Raw genomic sequence first — 26067 nt, forward strand, 5'->3', positions numbered from 1 at the left:
TCCTAGTCATGTGAAATCCATAGATTAGGGCTTAATGAATTCATTTAAATTGACAGATCTTTTAAATATGAACTGTAACTGTAAAATCTTCGAAATTGTTGCATGTTGCTTTTATATTTTTGTTCAGTGTATGTGTTTAACTTTATCTTAAGTGCTAAGATCTAATTTGTCCATTGTCTGAAGTATATATCATATTTACAGTGTGTATATTAGACAGTCCATATTGGTACAGGATGAGTGGACTTCAGCACTCATCAATAGGGCCAGGAGTTTTTTCTGGGCCCTAGTTATAGGCTGTAACTAGGACCCAGAGTTTTTCCCAGGCAAGGTCCTGTGGTGGGGAACAACACCTGGTCCCGCTCATAGACACTCACATGGAGAGGATGGGGGCCACTGCGTCCAGGGAGGCAATGAGGATCCCTATCTCACAGATACAGGCGGTCAGCAGCAGGGCCCAGGTGGGCTCCCCATTGGCCTTCCCATGGCCAAACACCTGGCAGACACATCACACACTGAGATGTTAGAGGGGATAGAGTTACAACATACATTAGTTATTCCATTATTTCAAGGCAGGTTGTATGTACTGTAGATGTAACAGAGGTGTTTCAGTGAACCACGCTCATGTGAGACCTGACCCTTTCCTGGGACCTGAACATTAACATTAGTGTACACAGACACCAACCATCAAATTTGAATGTGAATGAAAGAATTCGTGAGAGAGGGCAGGCAAGTCCAATGAGACTGATATGAAACATGTTGACAAACCAACATAACAAATGTACCCAGATCAGTGCTAATTGCTGAATTCTGACAGATAGATCATAACAAATGTACCCAGATCAGTGCTAATTGCTGAACACTGACAGAATTATGAAAACAAATAGTCCCAGATCAGTGTAAAATGCTAGAATGTTGGCAGAATGACTGAGACTGACCCGTAGGATGGGCACGACACCATCCCTGGAGATGGCCTGCATGAGACGTGGGGCGCCCGTCAAGCTTTGAAGCCCCGCTCCACAGGTGGAGAAGAAGGAGCCAATTACAATCACCCACGGGGATGGCCAGGCCAAGGTGCCAATGACCAGGTTGCCATTGACTCCCTCTCCAAACCTGAGGGAGATGGACATGACACCCAGCCAATCAGACATGAAGAAAGGTAGGAGGAGACACAATTACCTGGGTCCTATTGATTAGAAACCAAACGGAAGAAAACTGACTAAAACAGGGAGGGTCTACCTGGACTACAACTGCAGTAAATGTGCTCCATTTTTTGTTTTAAAACATTTTCTGTTGAATACGAACCAGGTATAGCGTCCCTCATCTAGTACCTGAGCACTGGAAAAGCTTGACTGAGAAATGTTGAAACAATTGCATGCAGGTTGGCTCTTTATGCATAACTTACTTATCTCTTAGTACCACTCCATCGATACAGGCACCGAACAGGACCACAGCAGACATGTCTATAAGGTCACATTAAGGAAAACAGACAGACCCACGCTCATTGCTAGCACATAGGGACATATCCTCACATATCTCTGCTATGTCTGCACATTGAGAGTTATATAAGTACACAGTTCGACAGTACTGTTACTGTTGGGTTATGTCTAATGCATTGCGGTACATGATGAATTGCTTTTGTTCTGTAACGGTTACTTTGAGATAAAGAACAACACGGTTTATTTGAAATTGCTTTCGTGGAGTTATCGTTTCAACATAACAAGCTTGAGGCTAAAGGCCCAATTCAAACAAACCTAATATATATTTTATGTTGAAAAGTCAAATAAAAATGTTTTGTATAAAAGCTTGTTTACTGTTGGTAGATGGCATGTGAGCGACAGCTAAAAGCCCATTGAGTCCAGAAACGGGAGCAGTAAAAGGATACACACGAGTGAGGTAGTGGTGATGGCCATGATAGTGCCGATGGGGATGGACTTCTGCGCGTCACGCAGGTCTCCAGACCGGTTGGATCCGGCCATGATCCCTGTGAACCACAAGAAGAGAGGCCACTTTAGAAAAACTCCTGCTCACACAATAACCTCTGCACATTTGCGTTTCAGTCCGAGAATTGTTTTCAAAACACAGGCAGAGGTCTATAAGAAAACTCAGATAATCAAATGGTGGGCTTAGAAACTCACACAATAGCGCGTGTATGTCGATTTGAAACCTACTTTCCTTTGTCAAATTACCACAACTGAAAAATACAGCAAATTGATCCTTCTAATGACAAACAACTGCTTTTTGTGTAAAAAAAAAAAAAAAATGACTTCAGATGAATCTTTGACAGTATCGTAAAATGTTTCAATAAATTGACACACATCTCCTCTATATAGATTTAAAAAAATAACCACACAAAACAACAAAAAAGGGTGAGTATTTTCCCTCGATCCCTTGCGTCCTCTCTTTTCCTTGAGATCCACCCTTGGTGAATTCACCCTTTGAGGATGAGAGGAATGAGTTTCAGCTCTGTGTCTCTTCCTCTTTGCATTATCCTTTCCTGTCAGCTGACCTGTGACGGAGGGGAAGTAGATGCCGACCAGAAGGGTGAAGAAGCTTGTGATGTCAGCCAGGACATAGCGGTTGGAGTTGGTCAGAATATCATCGGGGCCCTCCACGGTCGCAATCCCGATCTTGGCCACCAGATTGCCCTTCTCCAGGTAATTCCCAAATAGGTTCTCTGTGTGTGTGTGGGGGGGGGGAGAAGTAAACAGAGAGAAAGAGGGAGAGAGAGGGCAATTTAATGGTAAAGAGAAAAGGAGGGAGAGGGAGATAAAGGGAAATAGAGTGAGGGGGTTTGGAGAGAGAGAGCGAGAAAGGGAGGGAGGAGGGAGAATATTATTTATAATCGCTTGACCTTTAGTTCCATCGTACGGTACATACAATGGGGTGGCAAATAAACAAAGTGCAGTATGCTTCCTGCAAGAGCACGCTGGTATGTTTCCTGCATGTGTGTGTGCAAGCATGTGTACTGTACTGTAGGTACAGTGACCAGAGTGTGGGTGGACCAGAACAATGCATGTTATTTGTGCTGTAGGTGTAACTGTGTTTGGAAAGAAAAAGTAGACAGAATAATAGTAGTTATAATAATATAATATTATGTTAACCTTTTAGAAAGCACTTTTATTCAAAGTGACCATCATACATGCATGCATTTTATGTATTGGTGACTCTGGCAGCAATAGAGCCCACAATCCTGGCATTGCAAGTGGCATGCTCTACCAACTGAGCCAGAAGAAGACCAATAGTCAACTGTGTTTGGTCACCTTTGAGGATGCCGCTCATGACCCCAGGGATGCCCTGGATGAAGGACACGTTGTTGTTGGCAAAGTACTCGTCACAGGTGGCGTTGAGGAAGGGAGTATCGCAGAAGATCTTCCACAGCTTGGTGGTGACTGTGCCGTTGCCACTCTCCAGTGTTTTGGCGCACACATCGAACCCTTTGGAGATCAGCGGGCGATTCCCGAGCATACAGACTCTGCGCAGCAGGGGAGATGTGTCAGTGTATTAGTTTAGTTTATTAGGATACCCATTAGCCACTGCACATGCAGTAGCTACTCTTCCTGGGGTCCACATAAAATGTACAAATACACGACAAAGTACAGAACAGTTATCGACAAGAACAACATAAGCTACACATTACTTGTGTTAGTGTGACGACCGGGAATCAAACCCCAACTGCCCATGCAGACAACTTTAGACTGAGTTGAAGACTAGGTATTGGCTTTGAGAGCCAGCACAAGTCTGTGGGTATCAGTCCCCATATTGAACAGAAGAGTCCTCCCTACTGAATATGTTCCATTTGTATTTAACCCATCTGCTTTGGTGCATTGAACATAATTTCTATGTTTTCAATATACTTCAAATCATCTTAAAATGGGTGAACATGTGGTCAAATTATATTGCAACAAAAGTCTCAAAACCCAAATCCCCCATATGGGCCACAATTATATAAATAAATAAATAACATCAAACATGATTAATATCACACCCACATTGCTCAAGTTTGGCTCAGCTCCAATATTGAAGAGTAGCTTGGTCCCACATCTGTTTGTTCTGTCTTTCCAACTCCTATGGTCATTCTCATGTGACAATGACCATAGGACTTGACAAGATGACACAAACAGATCTGGGAGCAGGCTAATTGAACAGTAGGGGCCCTTACGGGAAGTCAGGCGGTTCGATGGCTGTCTTGATGACTCCGGCATACACGGCCAAGATGGAGAGTATGACGCAGGCTAGAAAAAGCAGGGCCAGCTTGTTGACGTACTTGACCCCCACGAACACCACCGTGGCCATGAAACTGAGCACAATAGTGCCGTACACACGCATGTTGTTCAGCATCGCCGCCTCCGCCTCCGCCCCCTCCAGACCCTCCATCTTAAAAATGGCTGCCTGGGGGAGGATGTAGATCTGTAAGGGAGGGGAAAGGGGGGAGAGAGAGAGAGAGAGATGACAGTTACATAGGACATATATTTAATGTGTCCTAACAATTGTATGAAATTATTGACTTGAAGCTCTTTGTGCCAACATGGTGTAAATTTTTGAAATTCTACTGTTCTTCTCTCTTAAACCAAGTTTGCCAACCTTGTCTGTATATGGCTATGTTCATAACATAGTGTCCTTTCCCTATTGACTGAGGAATTTTAAGGATGAAACAGCATTTAAGGACAAAGCCTATGAGCAAGAAAGAGAGACCCAACAGTGACAAACAGTACTGTCAAGGTCACTCTGCAGAAAAGACGGTCAGAGGTTTCCAGAGAACGCATAGAGCCCCGAGTTGATTATCCCTTTTATACCAAGGCTATAATTAAGCAATAAGGCTCGAGGGGGTGTGGTATATGGACAATATACCATAGTTAAGGGCTATTCTGGATACAGCCAATAGCTGAGGTATATTGGCGACATACCACAAAACCCAGAGGTGCCTTATTGCTGTTATAAACTGGTTACCAACGTAATTAGAGCAGAAAAAATAAATGTATTGTCATACCCGTGGTATACAGTCTGATATACCACGGGTGTCAGCCAATTAGCATTCAGGGCTCGAACCACACAGTTTATAATTTAACACATTTGCCGATAGAAATGTTATCAACATCCACTAAAGTAGCTAGCAAGTTTACTACAGTAGTTGCTGTGGTAACCAAACAAACACACGTGTTATTTTAAGGAGTACATTTGTTTTTGTATTCTGAAGTTGCTACCCAAGCGGACTTGTCGTTAGTTATTTTGTCATGTTTCGATCCAGTCGTTAATTCGATTCATTCGACGTTGCTATGCTAAACAAATCATTGGCGTGTTCCTAGCTAGCAGAGATTCAATGATGATGAGAGACAAGAACTTCAATAAATAATAATTGTATAAATATCCAATGGGCTTGCATAGCCCACACTGCACTGGTAAATGAACGAATGGCATTCGTTATTTATTGGGCTAGGTAGCCTACTGGCACGGGAGAGGTCACATTTGTAAAATGTAACATTATTGTACAGTTTGTAGAGGCAGAAAGATAGGCTTATGCAACCCTCAACTGTTGCAAACCAAATAAACTCAGCAAAAAAAGAAACGTCCCTTTTTCAGGACCCTGTCTTTCAAAGATAATTAGTAAAAATCCAAATAACTTCACAGATCTTCATTGTAAAGGGTTTAAACATAGAGCCCGGATCTCAATCCCATTTAGCACGTCTGGGACCTGTTGGATCGGAGGGTGAGGGCTAGGGCCATTCCCCACCAGAAATGTCCGGGAACTTGCAGGTGCATTGGTGGAAGAGTGGGGTAACATCTCATAGCAAGAACGGGCAAATCTGGTGCAGTCCATGAGGAGGAGATGCACTGCAGTACTTAATGCAGCTGGTGGCCACACCAGATACTGACTGCTACTTTTGATTTTGACCCCCCTTTGCTCAGGGACACATTATTCCATTTATGTTAGTCACATGTCTGTGGAACTTGTTCAGTTTATGTCTCAGTTATTGAATCTTGTTATGTTCATACAAATATTTACACACGTTAAGTTTGCTGAAAATAAACGCAGTTGACAGTGAGAGGACGTTTCTTTTTTTTGCTGAGTTTAGTAGCATGGAAAAATAATGTGTAGATGCTTTTTTCCAGAGGGAGATGAAGTTAATGACTTTCCTGCCTGGGCTGCAGGACAGTTGTTGTCCTACAACTCCTGCATATCAACCATCAGCATCCAGGATCCAAACAACCCATTTTATAATGAAGCAATAAGGCCCGAGACAGTGTGGAATTTAAGTGATAATGCCAGAGAAGCCGGTGTTTGGAGGATATATCCTCCAAACACCGGATTCGAGGGTATTATCACTTTCATACAACGGGTTACCAACATATTAAAATAATGATTGACATATTTTCATTATGGGGCGGCAGGGTAGCCTAGTGGTTAGAGCGTTGGACTAGTAACCGAAAGGTTGCAAGTTCATATCCCCAAGCTGACAAGGTACAAATCTGTCATTCTGCCCCTGAACAGGCAGTTAACCCACTCTTCCTAGGCCATCATTGAAAATAAGAATTTGTTCTTAACTGACTTGCCTAGTTAAATAAAGATAAATATTTTAATTAAAAAAAATTTGATGAATTTATTCATACTATTTCATCCTTCCCCAAGATATAGTCCCCACACAAATCTAGGTTTGTGTGGGGATGGTCGTTCATTCTATCGGTTCAGTTGCCAGAGACGCGACCCAGTTGTTCAGTTGTTCGTTCTAAATGTTCCATGGCCATACTGGCAAGCAACGTTCTTATCCCTTGCTTACAAGCTAGCCAACTTTGGTTAACTTACAGTGGTGTCAAAAAGTGCAGCCAGAATAACAGCAAAGTAGCTGCATTTGTTTAAGCTGTTTTCTAGTGACATTTATTTGGATACGTCTATAACAATGAGCTAATGAGACGCGATTTCGCCTGGCATAGAACTTCTGCTCACTCTTCAGGACACTGTTGTTCAGAAGAGCTAGCCAACAACACAGCTGACACAAAGACTCATTTCATTTGACCATTTTTAAATTACATTTCTTTGTAAATAGCCATAAAAATGATGCCAGCTGATTCATGATTTCGACTGGCTGAGAAACACTGTCTGTCAGTCAATCTCGTACCAAGTCCCGACACGTTCATTACTATGGGACAGCTGGAGATCGAATTTGAATACTGAAACAATGTAGAAAATGTCGGAGAGACAGACAACAAGGTTTATACAAATCTCCGCTGTTGAAAACTAAATGTTTGTCTAAAATAAATGTGAGATAATGTCTAGATGCTTTTTATAGTGGAGATCAAGTTTATAAATTGCTTGGCTGGGCTGATGAGACAGTGGAATGCGTAGTCAGATGGAACAGAGTAAATAGGCATTTTAACATCATAGATTTAGCGGTGGTAACTTGTGGAATAGACACCGGCTGGAATGGGGTTTTAACCAATCAGCATTCATGATTAGACTCATCTGTTCTATAAATGGGAAATACACCATGGCTAAGGGCTGTTCTTAGGCACAATGCAACAAGGAGTGCATGGATACAGCCCTTACCCGTGGTATATTGGCCATATAGGGTTAGGGTTAGGGTTAACCCACAAACCCCAGAGGTGCCTTATTGCTATTATAAACTGGTTACCAACGTAATTAGAGCAGTAAATATACATGTTTTGTCATACGCGTGGTATACGGTCTGATATACCACGGGTGTCAGCCAATCAGCATTCAGGGCTCAAACCACCTGGATTATGATACATAATATAGTACATTTTGTCAGATATGCCATTCCAATAAAGTATTCTTCTTTCATACCAATCAATCAATTTAAGACAATAGGAAAATAATAAGTGGAGCAGTATAACTTGGATGTTCATTACTCTAGTGAGGTTGAGTTATTGTGTGGTGCAACGTACAATTGGGCCAAAACTCAAGCTTCAATGTGAACCCTTCGTCATTCTAAATATAGCTGCTTTTTGTGCTTCTATGTGTAACAGTATAAATTTAACCCGTCCCCTCGCCCATACCCGGGCGCGAACCAGGGACCTTCTGCACACATCAACAGTCACCCTCGAAGCATCGTTACCCATCGCTCCACAAAAGCCGCGGCCCTTGCAGAGCAAGGGGAACTACTACTTCAAGGTCTCAGAGCAAGTGACGTCACTGATTGAAACGCTATTTAGCGCCCACGCTAACTAAGCTAGCCGTTTCACATCCGTTACACTCACCCCCCTTTTGACCTTCCTCCTTTTCCGCAGCAACCAGTGATCCGGGTCAACAGCATCAATGCAACAGTATAAATTTAGACCGTCCCTCTCGCCCATACCCGGGCGCGAACCAGGGACCTTCTGCACACATCAACAACAGTCACCCACGAAGCATCGTTACCCATCGCTCCACAAAAGCCGCGGCCCTTGCAGAGCAAGGGGAACTACTACTTCAAGGTCTCAGAGCAAGTGACGTCACTGATTGAAACGCTATTTAGCGCCCACGCTAACTAAGCTAGCCGTTTCACATCCGTTACATATGGAGGGATAAACGAAAATTCAAAGCATCCTTCTCCAGATCCTCTCCTCACAATTCAGAGGGGTTTGTTATTCCACAATGGAAACTAATCCAGCTTTAACCCAGAAGACCAAATTAACCTCTAGGCTAGATCAGAATGTACAGATCCAGTCAAAGCCATTGGAGAAAAACCTATATAGGGTGAATCTCAAATGTATTTCCTTGATTCATTGCATCCTCTCTCCGGCAACTTCTGTCAAAATGCATGGGAGGAGATAGCCTGAGTGGAGACACCTCAGACCTCCTCCAATTCGTATTGAGAAGTGGCGGCAGTTTCAACGAATGGTCTTATTATTTAGCCAATGCTTGAGCTCTCCCTAATGCAGAATAGGGAGAGGAAGATTGAGCATGAAAAAAGAGAGTGAGGAGCGAGTATGGGGACAGACAAAGATGAAAGATCTTTATATTTATTATAATTCATTGTGGGGAAGAGAGGAAGGAAATAGCATCAAAGCAGAATGAGGACAGAGAGAGAGAGAGAGAGAGAGAGAGAGAGAGAGAGAGAGTGAGAGAAAGACCGACACAGACAGAGATGGATAGAAAGATAAGTATTTCACACCCAGATTCTTACCAGTAAGAGTTCGATGGACCCCAGGATGTACATGGCCCCAGCGAACGTTGTCCCGAGGTAGAAACAAATGCCCACAGCACCCCCAAACTCAGGCCCCAGAGAACGGGAGATCATGTAGTAGGATCCTCCAGCTACAGACAACAAATAAATCCAAACATTCTGTCAGTGACATACTTTTTAATGAAATATTGTATACAAACAGCATCTGCAACTGAATTGATTTGGAATTATATGGATTTGGAATGATATATGCCAGTTTGCAGCATTGCCATAATTTTCAAATACAATTGCTTCTTTGAAAGCATCACTATATTTCACGTGATTTCCCTGAGTTTAAATATAAATGACCCAAACCCTGCTATTCCCAAATCAGAGCAGGGTCATGTTCATTAGGGCACGCCAAAGAAAACCCCCAAAATGTTTTGCAACAGCAAACAAACATTTGCTTTTCTTAATGCACAGGTCCAGGCATAATAGCCGTGGGAAATACGGTGCTGAGGGTGCTGCAGCACCGTCTGATAAAACAGCTCAAGCCTGTAATTTCCTCTCACCTCTGCCAATCAAGGAGCGAGTCAGCCAGTGTGAGATGTGATTATTGGATACCATCTCTAATCATATTCACCTAGCTGTGTAAGGTTCATGTCTGGACCCAGGAGTCTGGACGTAACTAATATTATCGCGTTGCTAGGGCTACTGCACTGAATATGCATTTTGAGCCAAAAGGGAATTGAAGAGGAGGTACTATTCCCAACAGCGAACCCGGATGCCAACGCATGCTCACCCACCTGGCACGACTCCATTGGTAGCAATGGCACTCATTGAGATTGCAGTCAGCATGGTCTAAAGAGAGGGAGATGTAGAGAGAAGAGAACAAAGAGGGGAAACGGGACGTTAGTATTGTGTTACATTCAATCTGTTACACCCTACCTGACAGGATATTTCACATGTTTTTCAGGTGAAACACAAATGGGGGGGAAATCAAGTTGTCTAGAGAGGACCGTGGTCTTCTTTGTACTTACTGACACCAATAAACACTATGTTCCGGCTTGTGCAGTTTCAGTTGAAAACCTTGTTAGTTTATAAGGACAACAGTGAATTTAGATTTGAATAATGTTCATGTCTAATGTTCATGACTGGAAGTTTGATAGAATAACAACCCAGTGGGCTGTAAACAAAAGAGTCAACAAGTGATCGACAAGGCACATCCTCCCGCCAAGCACATCAATCTGTCTGTTTGGCTTTGAGTGGAGATGTGACCAGATGCACCGTTAGGACATGCAACAATAAAGATCAACTGTAGGCAGACATTTACTAAAGAACCCAGAGTATGGCAGCAAGGTAAAGGGAGTGTGTGTGTGTGTGTGTGTGTTTGTGTGTGTATATGACAGGGGAAGAGTGTGTATCTGAGAGAGAAAGTGAGTGATTTGCATGTGTTTAAGAGAGAGTGAGTAGTGAGGGAAAACTAGAGAGGCATTTATGAGATTAAAATAAATCAAGTCATTAATATGTGTGTGTCTGAGAAAAAATATGGCTTTAACAGTAATAATATTTAATTAGCCGTGGTGTACTTCCTTAACGTCTATGTAGGCAGAGAGAGAGAGAGAGAGAGAGAGAGACACACACACACAGAGAGAGACACACACAAAGACAGACCGACAAAGACAGAAAGAGATATAACCCAGAGGACAGAAAGAGAGAGAGGTGTGTGTAATAACTAGCCTGTGAGAGGATGGGGGGTGGACGACTGTTAACGTTTCTTGTGAACACAGCTGTCTGTCTGGGTTAACAACAGTCTGCTCGACCGTGCCATATTACTCTCTTATCAGGTCATAATGAAGTAAGGCTCACTCTCTCTGAGGAGAGCAGATAAGACTAATTGTTTAAGTGGTTTATCTGATGTGGGCAGGCTGAAAAATACGAGGAAGAGGTAGTTTGAGGCCGAGTGAATCACTCGACACAGTTGTATGGGAACGTTATGAGAGGGAGATAGAGCACTTACTGACTGTGTCACCTGAGGAAACCTGTGAGGGACTCAATACTCGAGCCCTTCATTGTAACGCTTTCTACTTTTTATTTAACGCTTTGCACTGTATAAGCATGACAGGATGATATAAATGAGCGGAGCCAACGTCATCAGAAATTGTTGAAATGTATTTTACGAAATGGGTGGGCCTCATTTTTAGGGAGGAGCTACATGGGCCAGACAGTGTGCGGTTCAGGGAATCAACAGAATTCATTATGCAGCTTTTAGTAAGAGACCATCTCACGTGGAGAAACATGCGATAACACTACTTCAACTCTCTGTTGTCAACTTCAAAAGACTTTGATGCTACCGGAAGCAGACATAACAAACCCCATCAGCAGACATAACAAGCCAGGTGGGATTGCAAATAACATCCAGACAAACATGATTATGTCTGCAGAGGTATAAACATGGCAACATATACTAACCAACTACTAACTATTTGCTCTTATGCGTGTCAGTGCAATGGTCTAATGATTTGTCACTGAATAATTTTTAGTGCCTATGGCTTTTAGGTGTCATATTACATATTTCTGACTGCATTTAGAAGATGGGTCTTGGTGGGTTTAAATTAAGTGTTACTAACGCAAAACAAACATGAACACAGCATAAGTATGAGATGAAGGCATTATTCCTATATGTCTGGGTGACGGAAGTTGCCCAATCTCTTCTCTGATTCTGAGTCTGCTATAAATCAGGATTAGGAATGATTGTGTTCATAAAACTTTCTCTCAGTATGTGTTGAAACTCTTTTTAGTTTGCAATGGCTTCCTATTTAGTTTGTGGTCAACAAAGACATTATTTACTGAGAGACGAAGAACAGAGTGACAGCAACAATTATGCCCATATTCCAAATCCCATATTGTCAAGTGTGCTCCCTCTCCGGCCTCTAGGTCACCAGGCTGCTAGTTATGGCGCACACCTGTCACCATCGTTACGCGCACCTGCGTGTCTTCAGACTCACCTGGACTCACCTCACCTCCCTGATTACCTTCCCTATATATGTCACTCCTTTTGATTCCTTCCCCAGGCGTTATTGTTTCTGTTTCAGTTTCATGTCCGTGTGCTGTTAGTGTTTCTTATTTTGTATTATGTTCCGTTTATTTTATTAAAACACTCACTCCCCGAGCTTGCTTCCCGACTCTCAGCGCACATCGTTACACATATTTTGATCAGCACGTGACAATTGCAGCAGCCTCGTAGCTGAGCTCCTCTTCACTATGTAATTGTTGCGTCTTGGGTTTCAAGGAAAACATTCCCTTTAGTTTTTTGTGTAATACTGTAGCTATACGCTAGGCTACATCCTGTTGGTTTGTTTTGATCAGCTGCCAGAGATGACAGTATGGACAGTTTTCTGTGTCACCCCATTTAAATTGTACTTCGGCTGCTATGCGGCTGACACTCAACTACTTTTCTCCTTCCCCCCCTTCTGACACCCAGGTGGCGACATGCATCTCTGCGTGCCTGGCAGACCTCTCAGCTCGGATGTCGGCCCACCACCTCAAGCTCCTTGGCCTGCCCGCTCCAAACCTCTCCATCACGGTGGACAACTCTACGATGAACCCATACTTTCAATCTCTGCAAACAGGTTCATGGTCTACAACCCTCCAACTCAACTCTGGACCTCGAAGCCAATTCCACTGTGTTTTTTCATTGTTCCCTTCTCATCAGGGATGGATTTAGACCTGGGACAACAGGTGGGTGCAATTATCAGGTAGAACAGAAAACCAGCAGGCTCCGGACCTCGTAGGGTAAGAGTTGAATACCCCTGCTCGACAACATCTGTAGAGTATGACCTTTCCTCACGCCGGAAGTGGTGCAGGCCCTAGTCCAGGCACTTATCATCTCCCGTCTGGACTACTGCAACTCTCTGTTGGCTGGGTAGAATACTATACCACACACTGTACTATCCCTTGATCATGTGTAGTAGTTACGATATAATTTTGGAGTACACTGTAGTATGGAACAGTCTATACTACACACTGTAGTATTCATTGATTGTGTAGTGCTTACTATAGAATTTTGTAGCATACTGTAGTATAGTTTTTTTCCCCCTAGGGGCCAAACAAAAATTCCAGGTACTACAGTAAAATATTTAGCAGCATATCCGACCAAAATGGTAGCACCGTAGAGCCCTGGAATGCACTAACTCTAAGTTGCTGTGGATAAGAGCGTCTGCTAAATGACTAAAATGTAAATGTACAAGTGTAATTGCTTTGCCTCCCAGTGACACAGTGGTCACATGACTACGTCATGATTTAGCAGCCAGAAATAAATGCTCCACCCACTGGAACAGCTAACAGGGATCCAAATTAGAATTTTGACACAGACTTCAGGACTAAATTCATGCTTTGTTTATAAGAGAATAGTCAGTTTATGTTTGGATACTACTAAAGGGGGACTTTTGGAAGACGTTCGGTTGGTATTATCAGTCCCAAAGGACACACGGATTGATGGGGATTACACATACAATCGTTGGAGCAATGACATTAATGTTGTAAGCCTACAGACTGCATAACAGTGACATTAGCTCATAAACCAAAGCCTACCCAGAGAGCTGTTATTAGAAATGAAGAACTAGAGTAGGATTCCTAGTTAAGTGGGTTTACTAAAGATTCATCATGGTCCACACACACCAACACAGTCGTGAAGAGGGCATGAAAACGCCTCTTCCCCTCAGGAGCTGGAAAGATTTGGCATGAGCCCTCAGATCCTCAAAATATTCTATAGCTGCACCATTGAGAGCATCTTCATTGGCTGCATCACCGCTTGGTATGGAAACAAGGCGCAACAAAGGGTAGTGTGTATGGCCCAGTACATCACTGGGGCCGAGCTCCCTGCCATCCAGACCTTTATACGAGGCAGTGTCAGAAGAAGGCCCAAAAATTGTCAAGGACTCCAGCCACCCAAGTAATAGACTGTTCTCTTTCTGCCGCATGGCGGTAGAAGTCTGGAACTAACAGGACCATGAACAGCTTCTATCCCCAAGCCATAAGACTGCTAAATACTATAGCTAGTTAAATAGTTAACCAAATAGCTACCTGGACTATCTGCATTGACCCTTTTCGCACTAACTTTTTTTGACTCATCACATACGCTGCTGCTACTGTTTATTATATATCCTGTCACTTTATTCCTAGCTAAAAAAAATAAAGAACGGAAAATTGGTGTGTGCATATGTATTCACCCCCTATGCTATGAAGCCCCTAAATAAGATCTGGTTCAACCAATTACCTTCAGATGTCACAATTAGTTAAATAAAGTCCACCTGCGTGCAAGTGTCACATGATCTGTCACATGATCTCAGTATATATACACATGTTCTGAAAAGCCCCAGAGTGTGCAACACAACTAAGCAAGGGGCACCACCAAGCAAGCGGCACCATGAAGACCAAGGTGCTCTCAAAACAGGTCAGGGACAAAGTTGTGGAGAAGTACAGATCAGGGTTGGGTTCTAAAAAAATATCAGAAACTTTGAATATCCCACGGAGCACCATTAAATCCATTATTAAAAAAATAGAAAGAATATGGCACCACAACAAACAGGCCAAGAAAGGGCAGCCCACCTAAACCCACGGACCAGGCAAGCAGGGCATTAATCAGAGAGGCAACAAAGAGACCAAAGATAACCCTGAAAGAGCTGCAAAGCTTCACAGTGGAGATTGGAGTATCTGTCCATAGGACCACTTTAAGCCGTACACTCCACAGAGCTGGGCTTTATGGAAGAGTGACCAGAAAAAAGCCACTGTTTAAAGAAAAAAATAAGCAAACACGTTTGGTGTTCACCAAAAGGCATGTTGGAGACTCCCCAAACATATGGAAGAAGGTACTCTGGTCAGATGAGACTAAAATTGAGCTTTTTGGCCATAAAGGAAAACGCTATGTCTGGCAAAAACCCAACACCTCTCATCATCCCGGGAATAACATTCCCACAGTGAAGCATGGTGGTGGAAGCATCATGCTGTGGGGATGCTTTTCATCGGCAGGTACTAGGAAACTGGTCAGATTTGAAGGAATGATGTATGGCGCTAAATACAGGGAAATTCTTGAGGGAAACCTGTTTCAGTCTTCCAGAGATTTGAGACTGGGATGGAGGTTCACCTTCCAGCAGGACAAAGACCCTAAGCACACTGCTAAAGCAACACTCGAGTGGTTTAAGGGGAAGCATTTAAATGTCTTGGATTGGCCTGGTCAAAGCCCAGACCTCAATCCAATTGAGAATTTGTGGTATGACTTAAAGATTGCTGTACACCAGCAGAATCCATCCAAATTGAAGGAGCTGGAGCAGTTTTGCCTTGAAGAATGGGCAAAAATCCCAGTGGCTAGATGTACCAAGACATACCCCAAGAGACTTGCAGCTGTAATTTCCGCAAAAGGTGGCTCTACAAAGTATTGACTTTGAGGGGGGTGAATAGTTATGCATGCTCAAGATTTCTGTTTTTCTTGACTTATTTCTTGTTTGTTTCACAATAAAAAATATTTTGCATCTTCAAAGTGGTAGGCATGTTGTGTAAGTCAAATGATACAACCCCCCCAAAATCAATTTGAATTCCAGGTTGTAAGGCAACAAAATAGGATTCCAAGGGGGGTGAATACTTTTGCAAGCCACTGTATATTATTGAGTATATGTAAAGATAAAATTAAATAAAGATTAGTGTAATGGGTGACAATATTAGCCTATCACTTGTGAGTGATGCCCAGCTTAAGAATGAAACAGCGCATGTTTTTTTGAGACTTTTTCAAATCATAGTCGCACACCTCATGTAGCCTAGCTCATAGGCCTACAGTGGGGCAAATAAGTATTTAGTCAGCCACCAATTGTGCAAGTTCCCCCACTTAAAAAGATGAGAGGCCTGTAATTTTCATCATAGGTACAATTCAACTATGACAGACAAAATGAGAAAAAACAAATCCAGAAAATCACATTGTAGGATTTTTAATGAATTTATTTGCAAATTATGGTGGAAAATAAGTATTTGGTCAATAACAAAAGTTTATCTCAATACTTTGTTATATACCCTTTGTTGGCAATGACAGAGGTCAAACATTTTCTGTAAGTCTTCACAAGGTTTTCACACACTGTTGCTGGTATTTTGGCCCATTCCTCCATGCAGATTTCCTCTAGAGCAGTAATGTTTTGGGGCTGTTGCTGGGCAACACGGACTTTCAACTCCCTCCAAAGATTTTCTATGGGGTTGAGATCTGGAGACTGGCTAGGCCACTCCAGGACCTTGAAATGCTTCTTACAAAGCCACTCCTTCATTGCCCGGGTGGTGTGTTTGGGATCATTGTCATGCTGAAAGACCCAGCCACGTTTCATCTTCAATGCCCTTGCTGATGGAAGGAGGTTTTCACTCAAAATCTCACGATACATGGCCCCATTCAATCTTTCCTTTACACGGATCAGTCCTGGTCCCTTTGCAGAAAAACAGCCCCAAAGCATGATGTTTCCACCCCCATGCTTCACAGTAGGTATGGTGTTCTTTGGATGCAACTCAGCATTCTTTGTCCTCCAAACACGACGAGTTGAGTTTTTACCCAAAAGTTATATTTTGGTTTCATCTGACCATATGACATTCTCCCAATCTTCTTCTGGATCATCCAAATGCTCTCTAGCAAACTTCAGACGGGCCTGGACATGTACTGGCTTAAGCAGGGGGACACGTCTGGCACTGCAGGATTTGAGTCATTTTGACCCCACGGGGTGAGATCTTTTGTGGAGCCCCAGATCGAGGGAGATTATCAGTGGTCTTGTATGTCTTCCATTTCCTAATAATTGCTCCCACAGTTGATTTCTTCAAACCAAGCTGCTTACCTATTGCAGATTCAGTCTTCCCAGCCTGGTGCAGGTCTACAATTTTGTTTCTGGTGTCCTTTGACAGCTCTTTGGTCTTGGCCATAGTGGAGTTTGTGTGACTGTTTGAGGTTGTGGACAGGTGTCTTTTATACTGATAACAAGTTCAAACAGTTGCCATTAATACAGGTAATGAGTGGAGGACAGAGGAGCCTCTTAAAGAAGAAGTTACAGGTCTGTGAGAGCCAGAAATATTGCTTGTTTGTAGGTGACCAAATACTTATTTTCCACCTAATTTGCAAATAAATTCATAGAAAATCCGACAACGTGATTTTTTTTGTCTGTCATAGTTGAAGTGTACGTATGATGAAAATTACAGGCCTTTCTCATCTTTTTAAGTGGGAGATCTTGCACAATTGGTGGCTGACTAAATACTTTTTTGCCCCACTGTATATGTTTTGTTAAGGTTAGTATCACAACTAAAGTGTCCAAATAGTTCATTCAAATTAAGCACATGAATCTGCTTTATAACGGGTGTAGAGCCAAACTGGCATACATACACTCCGCGCGAGTTTAAAGTTTGGGGAAGATCATTTTCACCATAAAAATGCACCTTAAAGCGTTACATTAGTTGTCACTTTTGAGAAAGGTGTTTTCCTGCTAATGGAACACTTGTGCTCTAGCCTACTGCCCTCTGCGCATTGCTGCGCTTATAATGTAAAGAAATAGCATAATAGTTTAGCAACATTTTAAGCTAAACGTTCTCATCTGTTGCGTCAGGCTCATTGCTTAAAACAGTTTGATGCTAGTGGTTGCCATAATTTGGGATCTATTGCATCCCACAACTGTCCCAGACTTTGTTTGGAATATTTATTTCTCACACAGAATAGAATAGGTCAACTTTGTACTATGGGGGACAGTAGATTGACATAGGCTAGTGCTTTTGCTGTTTATTTGGCAGACTCATCTTGTTGGTCTGAAGAAAAGTAAATGTGAACAATTCTTCCCATATCTTCAATACACTCCTCGTAATTGGATAAGGACGTGTGCTGGATGTCTTTCTTCACTTGTAGCCTATGAGAAAGACCCGATCAGATGACAGAGAGTAATGTGAGTGAGAGGTGCTTCGGCAAACAGCCAGGAGAAGGGAATTATAATTATTATATTCAACCCAAGGGCACAACGGTCACTGGGCGCAAAAGGCATGGCACTTTTTAGGGTGCATTACAGCCACACAAAGGGGATGCCGCCGGGAAATTCAACACATTATCAAGTGCTTGTCAAAATGTGAATGAGAGACTGATGAAGTGTGTACAGCCTACGCAAAAAAAAAACTAAGCAGAGCTAATGCCTTTCATGTAACTTTTTTCAAATTATCATTAGAGTTGCATCATGCAGCCTTAGAATACAGTAATTTCACTATTTGACATGAAGCTCCAATACCACAGACCAAGAACCACTGCCCATCATTTGTAGTCCCAGTTTTAGGAGATTAAGGTAATATCCTTTCCAAAGGGCTTGTCCTATTGAGTGATTCTCAGACTTTGCTGGCATCCTGAGACGCCACAGTACCAACACGTCCCCTGGCTAATAAACAAGCCGCTAGAAATTACAATTACACAGCCGTTTAATCTGCCGGTTCTGGATGAGACACAACACAACACCGCTCAGCAGGGAGATTAACCATGGGACGAGCTGGGAAGTGGTACACAGAGAGTCCGGAATAATTGCAAATCCACATGTCCCTAACAAGCTAAGCCATCGATTCTATAGCGTTGCCGACAAGAAAAGTCCATTGGATTGGGAGCCGAGTGCCTTTTTGTGTTTTTGTGCCTCTGTCTTCTGAACCGGAAGCTTTGTGAACACAAGCACTAGCCTCAATAGGGTCAAAATGATCTAGCTTCAGACTCCTATAGAGTGGAGTTCCGATTGATTGTATCGTCCAAGTGAAACTACAACTCCTTTGAATGACTTTGCTGAAGTTGTTCTGAAATTGGTTTTGACAGGAAGTGGTTCGAACCTACCCTGAGAAAGGGAACTATAGCCATCATTATATACATTTACTAGACTTTTCAATGCCACAGAAGGGCAAGTTCATGGTCTCTATTGTAGAGTATACTGTACATCAATCTATTGGAGCAGGTTTACTACTGACTGCATTGTCAAGTAAAGGTGAATGGAGATGTCTTCTGTTTTTAGACTTATTAGCAAATGTATGTGTGCTGAATTCCAAATCAACCCCTAACCGCGACATCCTAAGCACCCTCGTAGAGCTGAGAGTTGGATAGATATCTATGCATTATAGTAATTGAGACTCTCACAACTCAATCGCTGGTTGAAAACTGTTTTCTGCCCTTCCCAAAATACAGAATTTGTACATAATTGGACCTCTTTCTGGGACTCACCCACAAACAGGACCAAGCCTGGCCTGTTGAGGAGTGACGGACTCTATCCTAGCTGGAGGGGTGCTCTCATCTTATCTACGAACATAGACAGGGCTCTAACTCCCCTAGCTCCACAATGAGATAGGATGTTAGCCAGCCTGCCAGCTTAGTGGAGTCTGCCAATAGCACAGTCAGTGTAGTCAGCTCAGCTATCCCCTTTGAGACCGTGTCTGTGCCTCGACCTGGGTTGGGCAAAACTAAACATGGCGGTGTTCGCCTTAGCAATCTCACTAGGATAAAGACCTCCTCCATTCCCTTCATTATTGAAAGAGATTGTGATACCTCACATCTCAAAATAGGGCTACTTAATGTTAGATCCCTCACTTCCAAGGCAGTTATAGTCAATTAACTAATCACTGATCATAATTTTGATGTGATTGGCCTGACTGAAACATGGCTTAAGCCAAATTAATTTGCTGTGTTAAATGAGGCCTCAGGAGGTGGAGGTGTTGCTAACATTTATGAGAGCAAATTTCAATTTACAAACCCCCCCCGACGTTTTCGTCTTTTGAGCTTCTAGTCATGAAATCTATGCAGCCTACTCAATCACTTTTTATAGCTACTGTTTACAGGCCTCCTGGGCCATATACTACGTTCCCTGAATTCCTATCGGACCTTGTAGTCATGTCAGATAATATTCTAATTTTTGGTGACTTTAAAACCTGTTGAAGCCAGGAGTTCCTCACGAGGAACACCACCCCCCCCCGTCCAGCTCAACCCGTGGCGCATGGAACGCAAAAATATTCTTAGAAATATTTAACCTCCACACATTAACAAGTCCAATAGCTCAAATGAAAGATAAACACCTTGTTCATCTACCCAGCATGTCAGAATTTTTTAATGTTTTACGGCGAAAACACACCACATATTTATATTAGACCACCACCGAAATCAAGACAAGCGGCAGCCATTTTGTCCCAGAAAATAAAAAATTATAAAAGCAGGATTAAAAAATAAATCGCTCACTAACCTTTTGAAAATCTTCATCAGACGACAGTAATAGGGCACGTTACACAGTACATTTTTTTTTTTCAATAATATGCCATATATATCCATAAATGTCCATTTACAATGCACTCATGTTCAGAAATTACTCAAAAATGTCTGCAGGAAATCTAGGTAGCACGGCAAGATAACGTAAATAAACATCATAAACTTTGGCTAAATATACATGTTCCACATATAGTTAGAAAGATACACTGCTTCTTTATGCAACCGCTCTGTTACATTTCTTTTTAACGTTACAGAAATCGCACACTATTCAATATATCTGAGACGGCGCTCAGTTCCAAGCTACATTTCTACGTAATGTTGGAGTCAACAGAAACACAGATTTAAGCATAAATATTCCCTTACCTTCGATGGTCTTCGTTCAGAATGTTCTGGAAGGGTTCATACTTACCCAATACATCGTTTGGTTTCAAGTCTTGCGTCTTTGTATTAGCTACTGCTAATAACATCAGCTGAAATGCACCCAAAATGTCCTCCGGTCCGGATAAGTTGCGCATCAAAACTTCAAAATTACACATTATATGTCGACTAAACAGGTCAAACTAAGTGCAGAAGCAAGCTTTATGATGTTTTAGACGTGCAAAACAAACTTCAATTCAACCGAGCATCGTTTGCTCTTCCCAGGAGTACTGGAACAAAGGAATGGCTGTGACCAATTCGCGCCCTAACGCACAGGTTTTTTTATCGCGACACTTACTCCAATCACTCCTATAGGGCCAATTCTCGCGCGATTTGAACGATTGAACGCTCCAAAGAAAGAGGACATCTAGTGGAAGAGATGGAAAGTGTCCCCAGATCCATAAGTGGTCGGGAAGGGTGGGGGCCATGACGTCAAAGTTGCTCCAACTTTCATGGCCACAAAAACTAGTTTGGAAGAATGCATGCCCTGTGAGTTCTGCTATACTTACAGACATAATTCCAACGGTTTTAGAAGCTTTAGAGTGTTTTCTATCCAATAATAATTATTATATGCATATATTAGCAATTTTTTATAATTTTTTTTTCAGTTTTCTAGGGGTACCCAATTTCTCCAAAGGGGGCGTAAATCTGCCATGTCCTAAACAGGTTTTAATTAATATTCACATGGAAAAGTCCACAGACCCACTCCAAAAGGCTTTCGGAGCCATCATCGACTCATTGGGTTCTGTCCAACATGTCTCCGGACCTACTCACTGCCACAGTCATACTCTGAACCTAGTTTTGTGCCATAGAATAAATGTTGTGGATCTTTATGTTTTTCCTCATAATCCTGGACTATCGGACCATTTTATTACGTTTGCAATCGCAACAAATAATCTGCTCAGACCCCAACCAAGGATCATCAAAAATTGTGCTATAAATTCTCGGACACCCCAAAGATTCCTAGATGCCCTTCCAGGCTCCCTGCGCCTACCCAAGGACGTATGAGTACAAAAATCAGTTAACCACCTAACTGAGGAACTCAATTTAACCTTGCGCAATACCCTAGATGCAGTCGCACCCCTAAAAACCAAAAACATTTGTCATAAGAAACTAGCTCCCTGGTATACAGAAAATATGCAGGGCTTTTTCCTATAGAGCTCCATTTTTATGGAATGGTCTGCCTACCCATGTGAGAGACGCAGACTCGGTCTCAACTTTGAAGTCTTTATTGAAGACTCATCTCTTCAGTAGGTCCTACGGAAAGGCACTGAGGCAACGAACCGCCCTTGCTGTCTCTGCCTGGCCAGTTCCCCTCTCTCCACTGGGATTCTCTGCCTACAACCCTATTACAGGGGCTGTCACTGGCTTACTGGTGCTATTCCATGCTGTCCCTAGGTGGGGTGCGTCACTTGAGTGGGTTGAGTCACTGATGTGATCTTCCTGTCTGGGTTGGCGCCCCCCCTTGGGTTGTATTATTTGACCCTGCTGGTCATCTATAAACATTTGAACATCTTGGCCATGTTCTGTTATAATCTCCACCCTGCACAGTCAGAAAAGGACTGGCCACCCCTCATAGCCTGGTTCCTCTCTAGGTTTCTTCCTAGGTTCTGGCCTTTCTAGGGACTTTTTCCTAGCCACCGTGCTTCTACACCTGCATTGCTTGCTGTTTGAGGCTTTAGGCTGGGTTTCTGTACAGCACTTTGCGATATCAGCTGATATAAGAAAGGCTTGATTAATCAATTTGATTTGATCTCTTCTAATTGGCTGGGTGAGAAATACTGCCATATCTAATCCTCTAAGATCTAGTTACTAAGGAATAGGGGCTTCGGGTCGATTTGTAAATCAGAAATAGTTTTGCCTCAATGAGCTGCCAAGTTACTATGCAGTCAAATGACAAATGAGGAAATTGAGTTAACACTTGCTTCAGCTATTATCCTTACTTTTCAACATGGGAAGGGAAACTTATTTTAAAAGAACAATCTGATTTTATGTTTATTTTTTGACCCAGATTGCATCTATTTCGCAGAAGGAGCACAGAACAAACCTACTGTATAGCCCAAATGCTAACTAGACTGTCTAATCTTTTTCAAGACAACAACATTTAATCTCAGGTTTGATGTTGTCAATGTAAAACGCATAAGCCTCCACAGATACATGTCAACATCACTTTTCTCTAACAAGCTTTCCCAGATCGGGGCCATATTGCTAATGGTAATGCTCTCATATCATTAAATCTTTGTTACCATTGTATGCCATTTCAGTCCTAATTCTAAACCCCCTGAAACAGATTTCATGATGTGTCCTTCCAACAAACTAACAACCATTGAATTAATGAGCAAGTACAATATGGTGCTGGCTGTTTGAGATTTAAGATTGCATGTGAATTGTTTGACACAATTCCTTCTGATTCCTGCTTACAAGCAAAAACTAAAGCAGGAAGTACCAGTGACTCGCTCAATACGGAAGTGGTCAGATGACGCAGAAGCTAAGCTACAGAACTGTTTTGCTAGCACAGACTGGAATATGTTCCAGGATTCTTCCGATGGCATTGAGGAGTACACAACATCAGTCACTGGCTTTATCAATAAGTGCATCGATGACATCATCCCCACAGTGATCGTACGTACATACCCCAACCAGAAGCATTGGATTACAGGCAGCATCCGCATTGAGCTATAGAGCAGATGTGCCACTTTCAAGGAGCGGGACTCTAACCCGGACGCTTATAAGAAATCCCCCTATGCCCTCTAACAAACCATCAAACAGGCAAAGCGTCAATACAGAACTAAGATTGAATTCTACTACACCGGCTCTGACGCTCGTCGGATGTGGCAGGGCATGCAAACTATTATGGACTACAAAAGAAAGCACAGCCGCGAGCTGCCCAGTGACACGAGCATACCAGACGAGCATGCATGAGAGCACCAGCTGAGTACCAGCTGTGACGACTGTTTGATCACGCTCTCCGTAGCCGATGTGACTAAGACCTTTAAACAGGTCAACATTCACAATGCCGCAGGGCCAGATGGATTACCAGGACGTGTACTTCGAGCATGCGCTGACCAACTGGCAAGTGTTTTCACTGACATTTTCAACCTCTCCCTGACCGAGTCTGTAATACCAACATGTTTCAAGCAGACCATCACCGCCCCAACAGATCCACAGATGACGCAATCTCTATTACACTCTACACTGCCCTTTCCCACCAAGACCAAAGGAACACCTATGTGAGAATGCTATTAATTGACTACAGCTCAGTGTTCAACACCATAGTGCCCTCAAAGCTCATCACTAAGCTAAGGACCCTGGGACTAAACACCTCCCTCTGCAACTGGATTCTGGACTTCCTGACGGGCCAGCCCAGGTGGTAAGGGTAGGTAACAAAACATTTGCCACACTGATCATCAACATGGGGGCCCCTCAGGGGTGCGTGCTTAGTCCCCTCCTGTACCCACTGTTCACCCATGACTGCATGGTCAAGCACGACTCCATCATTAAGTTTGCAGACGACACAACAGTGGTAGGCCTGATCACCGACAATGATGAGACAGCCTATTGTGAGGACCTCAACATGATAAAGACAAATAAGATGATCATGGACTACAGGGCTGTAGTGGAGCAGGTTGAGAGCTTCAAGTTCCTTGGTGTCCACATCACCAACAAACTATCATGGTCCAAACACACCAAGACAGTTGTGAATAGGGCTTGACAATGGCTATTCCCCCCCAGGAGACTGAAAAGACTTGGCATGGGTCCTCTGATTCAGAGAGGTGCGGGGGGCTGCCAGAATAGACATCCACGGTGCACAGTGGGATAACTGCCTTGCTTAGGGGCACGCTGACCTGTAGTCAATGAATAGCAGCACACAACAACAGATTTTCAACTTGTCAGCTCAGGGATTCAATCCAGCAACCTTTCAGTTACTGGCCCAACACTCTAACCACTAGGCGACCAGGTCTAGGTACAAAAGGCTTCTTTTACCAGCTTCTACCCCCAAGCTCTAAGACTCCTGAACAGCTAATCAAATGGCTACCCGGACTATTTGCATTGACCCCGCCACCCCCATTTTTATGCCGCTTCTACTCTATGTTTATTGTCTATGCATAGTCACTTTACCTACATGTACATATTACCTTAATTACCTCAACTAACCTGTGCTCCCACACATTGACTCCGTTCCGGTACGCTCTGTATATAGCCTCATTACTGTTACTTTATTGTTGCTCTATAATTATTTGTTATTTTTCTATTTTATTTATTTATTTTTTACTTCAGTTTATTTTAGTAAATACTTTCTTAACATAAATACTTTTTTCAAACTGCATTGTTGGTTAAGGGCTTGTAAGTAAGCATTTCACTGTAAGTTCTACATCTGTTGTATTCGGTGCATATGACGAATACAATTGGATTTGATTTGAAATGTATAAATGTTATTCAAAAAGGGCCATAAGCTGTTATTGTTCATTAACAAAATAATGACATGTCTCTTCTACAACCTATGTGAAGCATTGATGAGGAAAGGCATTTTCAATACTTTCGGATGTCAGCTGCCAGATTTGAAGACTTACTTCAGCGGTTCGCCCGCCACATCTCGCACAAGAGAACTCACAACTTGTCCGTTAGTGTTGCAGTAAGACTGGCTGTGACCATTTGGTTTTTGGCGAGTGGCAGCACACAGCAATGTATCACTGCGAGACATAACCTAGGAATCTCAACCGTTTTCTGCAATTGTAAAAGAAGTGTGCCAGGCTATCTGGCATGTCCTGAAGGAGGATTTTGTTGCTCATCCCTCTGTGAAAAAAATGGCCTGAAATCACTAGAGTTTTGGGATTGTTGGATTTATCAGTTTTGTGCAGGAGCTGTCGACAGAAAACATATTCAGATACAAGCAAGTACTAGAACTACTAGTGCTTTTTCGCAACGGTCCTGATGGCAGTCTGCAATGCAAAGTAACGCTTCACCATGATCTACTTGGGCTCATATGGAGGGAGGGAGAAGCGGGAATCTTCTCGCAAAGCCATTTTCTCAAAAGTGGGGTTACAAGTTTATCAACTTACAAAGCAGAATTACTTTCTCATTGTTCCTCAACTGCAGTGTATGATATACCCTTATCTAGGAGTCTCTACAATAATCCAATGTAAAAAAAATAATAATAATACATTAAAATGTTGCTACATAGGACTGAATCCAGGTGGTGGGTCACATTTGATTGCCTTCATGTTCCTGTTAAATACTAATGGAAACGCTTATTCTATTCAAAGGTTCTTCTGGTTT

General features: G+C 42.7%; 1 protein-coding gene across 2 annotated transcripts in view; it reads right to left on the reverse strand.

Moving 5' to 3' along the window:
* Positions 1 to 26067, reverse strand: part of LOC139370672 (solute carrier family 12 member 5-like) — a 301182-nt gene that overhangs the window by 48529 nt on the left and 226586 nt on the right. For both annotated transcript variants that reach the window (XM_071110290.1, XM_071110289.1), the window contains exons 5-13: positions 9905 to 9959; positions 9120 to 9250; positions 4160 to 4407; positions 3261 to 3472; positions 2507 to 2674; positions 1883 to 1981; positions 1403 to 1460; positions 936 to 1110; positions 375 to 493 (exon numbers count right to left, since the gene is read on the reverse strand). In XM_071110290.1, the coding sequence (XP_070966391.1) occupies positions 375 to 493; positions 936 to 1110; positions 1403 to 1460; positions 1883 to 1981; positions 2507 to 2674; positions 3261 to 3472; positions 4160 to 4407; positions 9120 to 9250; positions 9905 to 9959 (1265 nt within the window). The remainder of the gene's footprint in view (positions 1 to 374; positions 494 to 935; positions 1111 to 1402; positions 1461 to 1882; positions 1982 to 2506; positions 2675 to 3260; positions 3473 to 4159; positions 4408 to 9119; positions 9251 to 9904; positions 9960 to 26067) is intronic.

The sequence above is a fragment of the Oncorhynchus clarkii genome, chromosome 17 (genome assembly GCF_045791955.1).
Source record: "Oncorhynchus clarkii lewisi isolate Uvic-CL-2024 chromosome 17, UVic_Ocla_1.0, whole genome shotgun sequence".
Taxonomy (NCBI): domain Eukaryota; kingdom Metazoa; phylum Chordata; class Actinopteri; order Salmoniformes; family Salmonidae; genus Oncorhynchus; species Oncorhynchus clarkii.